Here is a 9,919-nt window from a genome sequence, read left to right as displayed (position 1 = left end):
AATTCCTCCAGCAGGAACTCTGAAGGGGGCCCATCCATGGATGTATTCTAGATTTGTTGTAGCAACAGTCTAATCAGATGGCTCGACAGCAAGAACAATTCCAGCAGTAGCAACAACAATTCCTGTAATAACAACAACAACATCAGCAATTCATACAACAACATCAGCAATTCATACAACAACACCAACAAATCCAACAACAGTTGCAGCTTTAACAGCAACCCCAGCCAAGAGAGCCAAACCAAACTATTAGTTTCAAGTCTTTCCAGTCAGTCAAACCCCCAGAGTTTAAAGGCGAGGTAGATCCGATTGCCGCTAAAGCTTGGCTTAAGGAAATAGAGAAAACCTTCACCCTCATTCAGGTCAGTGATGATTCTAAGTTGGATTATGCAAGTTACTTTCTCAAGGGTGAAGCAAGTTTTTGGTGGGAATCTACGCGTGCACTAGAAGGAGAAGGCCCTGTCTCTTGGGGCAGATTTACTGAGTTGTTCCTAGAAAAGTATTTTCTGAATTGCTTGCAGAGTTAGTTGGAAGTAGAGTTTTTGGAACTGAAGCAAGGAGAGAAAAGTGTGGCTGAGTATGAGGCCAAGTTTATGGAATTGGCCCAATTAGCCCCTAGATATGTGAATATCGAGATTCAGAAAGCTAGAGGGTTTCAACAAGGGTTGAAGCCTGAAGTTCGTAGTGGAGTGGTGTCCCTGCAGCTCAAGACGTATACCTCTGTAGTTCAAGCCACCCTAGTGATTGAAAGTGATTAAAAGTTGGCCTCCGAGGAAAGGAGTGATAAGAAGAGAAGGTTTGATAGTGATGCTGATAAGGGGGATCAAGAAGAGTCTAGTAAGAAGTTCCTAAGGAAGTTTGGCCGAAATAGGAACAAGAGATTTAGGAGGCAAGGCTTTACTCAGACAAGTTTCCGTGCCACCTCAGTTACCTCTGCCCCAAATCAGCCAACCAAGCCAGTTGTGGAGTGTAAGTCATGTGGTAAGAAGCATAGTGGTTAATGCAGAAAGAATGTTCAGTGTTTAAATGCGATAAAATGGTCATTATGCGTCAGAGTGTAACTCAGGGAACTTCGTAGTCACCTGCTTTAAGTGTGGTAAGGTTGGGCACATTTCCAGAAACTGCAAGATGGCTACTCAAGGCAGTGTAGGAGGTAGTGAATCTCAAGGACCGGGAACCAGTACAACAAGAGCCAGAACCTTTAAGATGACCAAGAGATCTAATGCTCAGGATTCAGATGTAGTTGTAGGTACACTTTCTCTAAATTCCGTGCATGTTAAAGTTTTGTTTGATTCAGGAGCGTCTAAGTCTTTTATATCTAAAGAATGTGTAAGTAATATGGATTTTATGTTAGAAGATTTAGCTGAACCCTTGACTATAGGATTGGCCAATCAGGATAAAGTTTCAGTAAACCAATTTTGCCCTAGATATCAACTAGAAATTTGTGGGCATTTCTTTTCAGTGGACTTAATACCCTTTGATGTAGGAGAGTTTGATGTGATTCTAGGAATGGATTGGTTTTCCCAGCATACGGCAAATATTGATTGTAAGAAAAAAAAAGTTTTGTTGTATACGGAAGATAATGTTAGGATAACTTACCAAGGACAGAAGCAGGAAAAGAAATTTTTCTCGGTACTGGAAGCAAAGAAGCTGTTAGGACAAGGATGTGAGGCCTACTTAGCCCATATCGTGGACACTAAGAAAAAGGCGCCCAGTTTGGAAGAGATTCCAGTAGTTAGTAAATTTCCAAATATTTTTTCCAGATGAGTTGTCAGGATTACCACCCGATCGGGAGATTGATTTTTCTATTGACCTAATTCCGGGAGCAGAACCAGTTTCAAAGGCTCCCTATCGTATGGCCCCAGTAGAGATGAAAGAGCTAGGTAAACAACTTCAGGAACTTTTGGATAAAGGGGTGATTAGACCAAGTTATCCCCATGGGGCGCGCCAGTGTTATTTGTAAAGAAGAAAGACAGGAGTATGAGGTTGTATATTGATTATCGGGAATTGAACAAGTTAACCATCAAGAATAAGTATCCCCTACCCAGGATTGATGATTTGTTGGACCAGCTTAAGGGAGCATGTTGTTTCTCAAAGATTGACTTAAGATCGGGCTATCACCAGTTGAAGATCAAGCCTGAAGATATACCGAAGACTGCATTTTGCACCAGGTATGGCCATTACGAGTTTTTAGTAATGTCATTTGGATTAACTAATATGTTAGGTCACACAACACTGTAGAAGGGGGTTGAATACAGTGTTTATACAATCAAATCGATTTGAACACAAGTATGTAACAAAGATCAAGTATATTCAAATAAACTTTGTTACAATATGAACTGTTGTTCTCTCTCAGTGATGAACAAATATCACTAAGAGATGCTAGGTTACAATGAATAATGTTTCTCGATAATAATAACACATAAAGTGTAAACCATAAGCTGTGTTTATATAGTACACAGTTACAAGATATATTCTAATTGATATGGAATATAATTCTGTCTCCTAAAATATATCAATCAGATATCTTCTACAAGTCTTCTAGTCCTCTAACTCTTCATGCATATCTTCTTTTGTTTTAGTCCAGATCTTCTCCAGTAAATCAGCCACATTCCTTATCTGAAAGTCTTCCCGCATTTAAGTACTGATATGTATCTTCTGACACCTTAAGTTATGATATTAAGTTCTGACTTCAGTAAGTTCTGATTTCAGTAAGTCCTGATATGTCCTGTTTTTAAGTTCTAAAAACTAAACACAAATCATATTAGACATGACATCTCAAATATATCTAACAATCTCCCCAACCTGTAAATTATGTAAAATATACAAGTTAATAGATTTGATGATGCCAAAAACATTTTAAGTACAAATGCAATGAGAGTTTAAATAAGACAACTAACTACAACTTACAGTCCTTATCGCTTTTACCAATCTCACTGAGTCAATCTGAATCCAAAGTGATTCTTGACAAAGTTTGATATCAGCTTTTCTTCTTTATTCCTCAGAACTTGAGATAATGTAGCTTTGACTTGCTTCAATTCTTCACCCTGACTTCTAATCTGGTAGATTGCAGTCCTTAGTGCAGAGATATGGTTTCTTTCTAAACCATCACCCAGTCTTATAACCTTTGGATGAGAAGAATCTTCATTGTAGCACAGACATTTCTCTTTCAAAATCACTTCAAGTTTAGAAAACTCCTTCTTCATTGGAATTTCACTTCCATCATCTTCAACTTTGTTAGGAATGAATTATGTAACCCTTGAACCAGAAATTCTTGTTTTATCTCTTATGGTCTTCAATATAAAATTTGACCATCTCCTGGTAATATCAGACTTTATCTCTAAAAAATAATAAAAGAATTGAAATTCTTTAAGAGATTTGTTCAGCACATCTGATTCTGACATTTGATATGTCCTTCCATCTTCAAGAAATAGAATCAGATTTTCTTTGACATTATGCTTGTCATGAGCATCCAGTAACACTTGAACAAAAATAACCTTATCAAGGTGTTTCTGTGTAACATCTTCAAGAGTTCTGTCAGTTAACAAAAATGGATCTCTAGTAGCAACTTCAACTCCTGTCTTGATCTTAGCTTCATCAGAACCTAACCCTGCTATGCCTCTTGGTTCTCTAGTATTTAACCCAATAGTCAGGAAATTAGACAGCAATTGGCTTTTCTTTGGATCTGATGGTTTTATATATTTCCATAGAAGTTTCTTTTTATCAGCAACTTTCATTTTGTCAAAATCAACTTGAGCTATGTCAGAGGTTGATGTCTTGATGAATATATCAGAACTTGCAATTTCTTCTGTAGCTTGTTGTTCTTCACTCAGAACAACTTGAGCTTTGTCAAAGGTTGTCTTAGATTCTTCAGTAATCTTTTTTCTTTTCAGAGTTTGAACAGATTCATCTTCAGCAACTGTATCATTATGAACTTGAACCATTTTGCACACTGGTTTCATCAGGATTTGAGGAATTTTCATCTCCTGTGGCTTTATTGGTTCATCAACTTTTCCTTTCCCTTTATCTTTGGGATCAATCTCAGTTTGTGATCTAGTCTTGGGCTTTGATGCCTCAGTATTTGATTTCTCCTTGATCACAATGCCTTTTTCCTTAGGCCTTGGAGGTTTCTTTGCAACAGAAGCTTTAGACTTTAGATTTGTCTTCTCAGCTTTAAATCTAGCTTCTTCCTCCTTGAGAGTTTCTAAATCCATTTCAGGATTATGTTTCAGAAATAATCTTCTAGCAATCTCTTCATCAAGTGTCTGAATCTTGGGATCCATGTAGTAGACAGTAGTCTCCTTTCCCTTGAGCTTCAGAGTTTGCAAAAATTTCTGAGAGTCTTTACTTCCTCCACGAATCAGAACATCATAACTTGATATCAGATTTTGATTATCAGCAATTGCTATCAGATTTTGAGTTAGAGCAGCTTCAGAACTTATCTTCTTTTGAGTAGAAGATTTGCTTGCATCAGAAATTAGTTTCCTTGAAGAAACTTTGATGCTTTGCCCTTGACCTTGACCCTTGCTACTGTTTCCCTGGTCATCTTCATTATTATCCCTTTTCTTCAGTATCTGACTGGTTGCGCATTTGGACTTAACTACCTTCTCCCCCTTTTTGGCATCATCTGGTAGTACGATAGAGAGAAGAAGTTCTACTGAAGATTGAATTTCATCCAGTTGAGCTTTTTGAGAAGCTTGATTCTGCAGGACCTCAGTAATTTGGGCATGTTGCTGTTCTTGAACCTTCTCAATTGCTTCAACTTTTTCAGAAATAGGTCTGATAAACCTCTTTTTATCAAGCTTGGTCTCCATATCCAGCTTTTCATTTTTTTTCAGAAGTTTGTCAACCTTTTCATGAGTTGTAGAGTGTTGACCTTGAAGACTTGACACTTAGAGCTGTGACTTTGAGTTGAGTCTTAAAATCAGAATTTGTCATCAGCTCATCAGCTTTAGCAATATGCTCTGTCAGAACTTTAGAGCTTGGAATGAAATCAGATTCATTCCACTTCTTGGTCCACTCAACCCCTCTGTGAGTTTCATGCCAAGGAACAGAAGCATCATGTTCAACAAATTTCTTAATGAGTGCCTGCTTTCCAAGAATAGGAGCTGGAGTATCTACTGAAACACTGTCTCCAGAACTTGAAGAAGACTCATTATCCTCTGACAACACAAGAGTGTGTGAGGCTATAGGAGATTCTGGAATAACTTCATCTAAATTTTGATCATCATAATTTATCTCCATAATTGGTGTAGATGGTATCTCAGCCTGTAAGATTGGAGAATTAACAATAGATGGTTGAGCTGCTGTTGGAGCTTCCAAATAAAGAACAGTTGGAATATTCAGATTGTGAATATCTATTTCAGAACTTGTGTCTTGTTCTTCAACATTATCTGTAGCTTTGATTGGAGAGACAGAAGGTGTGAGCACTGTATCTGGAACAGTGTCTTGAGCTTGAGTTGGGGATGGAAAAGCTTCAATTACAACAGGTTCTGATGAGATCAGAGATTCCTAATCCCCTTCCTCAGCTTCTCCAGTATCCTCAGATGGAGGCTTAGCCATGTGCCTTCCTGCCCTCATTTTCTTTAATCTCCTTGATAGTGAAGGAGTTGCTTCAGCGGCATCAGAACTTACAGTTCTTTTCCTCTTCAAATTATCAGAACCCTCAGCTTCAGTATTTTTCTGATGGGTTGACCCTTCAGCTTCTTATGTCATAGGTTCTGATGCATGAACCTGTGCTTCTTCTTCATCTGATTCATCCCTTAGAATCATCCTTCTTCTCATTGGTGGAGATTTAGGAACACATTTTGCTCTTTTAGGCCTTGAGGATGAAGGTCTTATGGTAGGTGTTGATGGTTGTTGTTTTGAGGATTGTGCTGGTTGGAAGTATGTTCTGATGGTAGGTTGAGTTGGTTGAGGTTGAGAAGTGATAGGTTGTGTAGGTGCTGATGGAGGTTGAGATGGTTGGACATCAGGATATATGGTAGTATAGGTGTTTGGGTCAGAGTTTACTAAGACCTATTTGACTGACTGTGGAATTTGGAGGGGTCTTAGTATAGCCTTCTTATTATCAGTGGATAATAAGTCAGTAAAAGCTCTTTTAGCAAGTTTAAATGGTGGAATTGACTCACTAAAATTCTGATGTGCATAAGAACAACAGAAACTCTATAAAAGCTGACAGAATCTAGCAAAATAAACTGTATTTCTATCTTTTGTCACCTGATCACCTATGAAACCTAGTACAACACTAGCATAATCAAAATGAGATTGAGTAATTAGAGCATACCCAATTTGCTGACTAAGGATTAGAATTGCATCAAAGTTTGAACATTTGTTTGCAAAAGTCATGGTGATGCAGTCAAAGAAGAAACTCCAGTCCTTCTTTATGTATGGCCTCTTCAGTTGTCCCAGCTTGGACAATGATTTTTCATAACCCAGATTGGCCATCATCTGTTGAAGAGCTAGCTCTTCAACTGCTGAACTGTAGACATAATTTTCTGGAAGATGTAAAGCCTGTCGAACAGTTGATAATGTAACCAAGTGTTCATCTTCCCCTGTTGTAAATATAATGCTTAGGACCCACCCTGTCCACCATCATCATAAACACCACTCCTCCAAAACTCCGGTACCTGCGTTCCTGAAAGTGATTGAGGTTGGGTCAATGCATACTCAATTTCGCTGTTAGCAAGAAAGTCCTGAATGAAGTGAAGATCTGATGGAGCTTCATCCTTGCTAAGAATAGCCAAGTAATTGTTAGGAACAAACTTGGATCCATTGAAAATGATGTCCTTTGGTGCCATTTCTGTGAAAATTAAGTGTGAATAGTGTGTACACAAAGTGTTTGATAAAATGCATGTGAAAAAGTAGAGCTTCAAGGAATATTAGATAGAGAGAGAATAAGAGAGATTAAGAATAAGAAAAATAGGTAAAAGATTGTAAAATCTTTTAACTCCCATATTTATACTCTCTCCACTTAACAGCTCTTTTTAGAAGTAAAACAGACACTTTACACATGTCAGCCAGTAAATAGTTAAAGCAGGAGTTAGTGGGCACGAGCAATAAGCAGCAAGTATTGTGCACATGCAGTTTTTCAAGGCAAACACGTTTCCTGTAATAACCCCAATTTTTGGAATTTTTGAAACACGGATGAATAGTAACTTTTGCTGATGATGCTGATTAAGGAAAATTATCAGACCACGCTATATAGGAGTACTGTTATGAAAATTCTAAGATCGTATTAGTATTCTATAAAGTAAATAAGTGTATGTAAAGATCGTCAGAATCCAAATTCGAACACTTTGATTTTTCCCGAAAATCCACAAGATACCGAAAGAATTGAGTATAAGGTAACATGATTAAAAGGATTTAATTCAAGGATTATAAGAGAGGATCATAAAAGGAATATAAAATATTGAGAAAGGTTTAGGGGAACCCAAGTAATAAGATCCCTGGTATGATCCCTCAAACGATAAACGAGAACGAAAGTTAAGCGAACCGTATAACAGATCAGCGGTCATTAGCCAAGTAATTAGGGGTTAATCAAAGAGGTTAATGGACGATGATGTCATCACACCAACAAGAGGAAGACAAGTGTAACAAGATGACATAAGCAGATGACATGACAATGACAAAATGGGAAGGATTGGTTGGTTGATTGTGAGCCACACAATTTTTACCAAGGTAATAATTTAATTAACAAACAAAAGGCTAGCAACCAAGCCAAGGCAAAACAAATCACAAAACACAAATTAGAAGTTGACTTTTGCTTTCCAAGAACAAAAGCTCTCGGCCAAAACCAGAGCAGCAACTTCAAACTACCATATCTCCTTCAATACTCACTCAAATAGTATGTTCTATAGCTCTTTGGAAAGGTATTGAGATGGCCTACAATGTTCACAAGTCTCATCCAAATAAGAATGGTAAGACCCTCATTTTGACAGTTATTTCAATCTGACTTTTAGAAACTTCAAAACCTAACTTTGTGTTCTTGATTTTTTTGGAAAGATCAAGCTTGTAGGAGGCTCCCTAAGACTTCCTAGCTACTCTAATCACTCCAAGGAAGGTATAACACCTCCAAACCCTAACTTTACTTTGAGTATTATGATGGTTTTGATGGTTATAGTAAATGAGAAGCATGATCCTTGTGTGTTTAGAGTTTGGATTGGATTTGTAGTGATTTGGATGTTGAAATCTTATTATAGTTAATGAAACTTAAGTATAACTAGTAGTTCATGTGTGGAGTTGTATAAATTGGAAAATCTTGAGGTTTGGAGACTGATGTAGTAAGGTTTGGATGAGGGTTGGTTGTATTGTTGGTTGTGAGTTGAATGGTGGTTGTTTGGAGTGGTTTAAAACTTGGTAATCGCGTAAACATAGTCGTCGTAATGCCCAATTTCATACAACTGCTTGTTCTTAGTGTTCGGTACAGAGAGCTAACTATTGAATCTGTGAATTTGCCATGTTTAGTTAGATTATGTCGTAAGCTTCGTTTTGATATGTGGTTCGCTTGAATCCGATGTACGGTTTAGGAGAAATGACCGTTTTAAGTAACGGCATTTCGCGAACGAACCATTACCCCTCGCCTTACTTTGAAACCTTGGTTAAGGCCCTTAAATGACTAATTGGAGTATGAAACAATTATGTAAAGTGGATTAGGCAGTTGGTAGAGTACTCGCGAAAGAATCGCCTTAAAATTCTTAATGGTTAATTTATTAAAAATGGTGGAGCCAAGGGTACTCGAATGACTTATGTGATTCGTTAAGCGTAGAAGTGACCATAAGCGAACATTAGGGTTCAATTGGTTAAAGTCTAGTTTCTTAAGCGACCATGGGTTAATTCCAACTTATGTTGTTGTTCATAGGTTATCGGACCCACTATAAGCTTAAGTCTATCCGGGAACACTCAGGCAAGTTTTCTACCCGTTATACTGTTGTTGTGATGTAAATATATGTATATGCATTATCTTGTGATAAGTGCATGATTGTTATTAGCAAATCTTGCGATATATTGGAGCATATGATATGGTATATATGCATGTCTGTTTCGTAATCTTGATATCAAATTGTTGATTCAATTGCTTATAAACTGCATAATACCTATGCTAGAGATAAGCAGTAGTTGCGTATACCCTTAGTATAGGGGACCCAAAGGTGAACATTTTCTAAACCGGGAGTCGATGTTCTCGAGTATAATATATATATATATATATATATATATTGATATAGTTTTCAAAACTATTAATCGGATAAGGTTTATTCGATAACTTTATTTTATTTAATGAATATTATTTTGAATATTCATTCGAGGACTTATGACTCCGCTTACTTTATTTAATGAATATTATTTTGAATATTCATTTGAGGGCTTATGACTCCGCTCCTTTTATTAGATATTATTCTTTATTATTAAAGAATAATGTTTCGATAATCAAACTTATTTTCGATTATTCAAATAAAGATCGTACTTTCATATAAGTATATCTTTGGTTATTTATTATTTATTTCAAGTATGAGTCTTAAAACTTCTACTTCAATTATTTTTATAAAGATTATCCTTTATGGGAATATTATTTAAATAATAATATTCAGATATTCTTCAACATATTGGGACTGATTTATTTTATTAAATTAGCATTACTCCAAACATTCTTAAAAATGTTTTAGAGTCTTCAAAATGATTTTCTAAAAGTTAGAGCGGATCCCAAAACTCGTTTTTATATTTAAGATTTCCTTTCGAAGGGGATTTAAATATTCGCTCAAAACCTGAGGGATCCGGCTCTGTGGTGTATTTTATATTCGCAACGAGGTTTCTGTTTTGATAAATGAATTGATTACTTACCCAATATTCGGGAAGTAAGTCCATCTATAGAGTCGGTATAAGCAACATGGGCTCAGTGGGCGTCCATGAAAGTGTAAGTGGC

General features: G+C 36.8%; 1 protein-coding gene across 1 annotated transcript; it reads left to right on the top strand.

Annotated features, from left to right (window-relative positions):
- The first annotated feature begins 1,128 nt into the window (after nucleotides 1-1,128).
- On the top strand, nucleotides 1,129-1,767 carry LOC141660945 (uncharacterized). The gene has a single exon (XM_074467923.1). It carries the CDS (start codon nucleotides 1,129-1,131, stop codon nucleotides 1,765-1,767), a length of 639 nt encoding a protein of 212 aa, XP_074324024.1.
- Nucleotides 1,768-9,919: the final 8,152 nt, after the last annotated feature.

Source organism: Apium graveolens, chromosome 5 (assembly GCF_009905375.1).
Source record: "Apium graveolens cultivar Ventura chromosome 5, ASM990537v1, whole genome shotgun sequence".
Lineage (NCBI taxonomy): Eukaryota > Viridiplantae > Streptophyta > Magnoliopsida > Apiales > Apiaceae > Apium > Apium graveolens.
The sequence above is the reverse complement of the archived record's forward strand: the minus strand, read 5'-3'. Positions and strand labels throughout refer to the sequence as shown.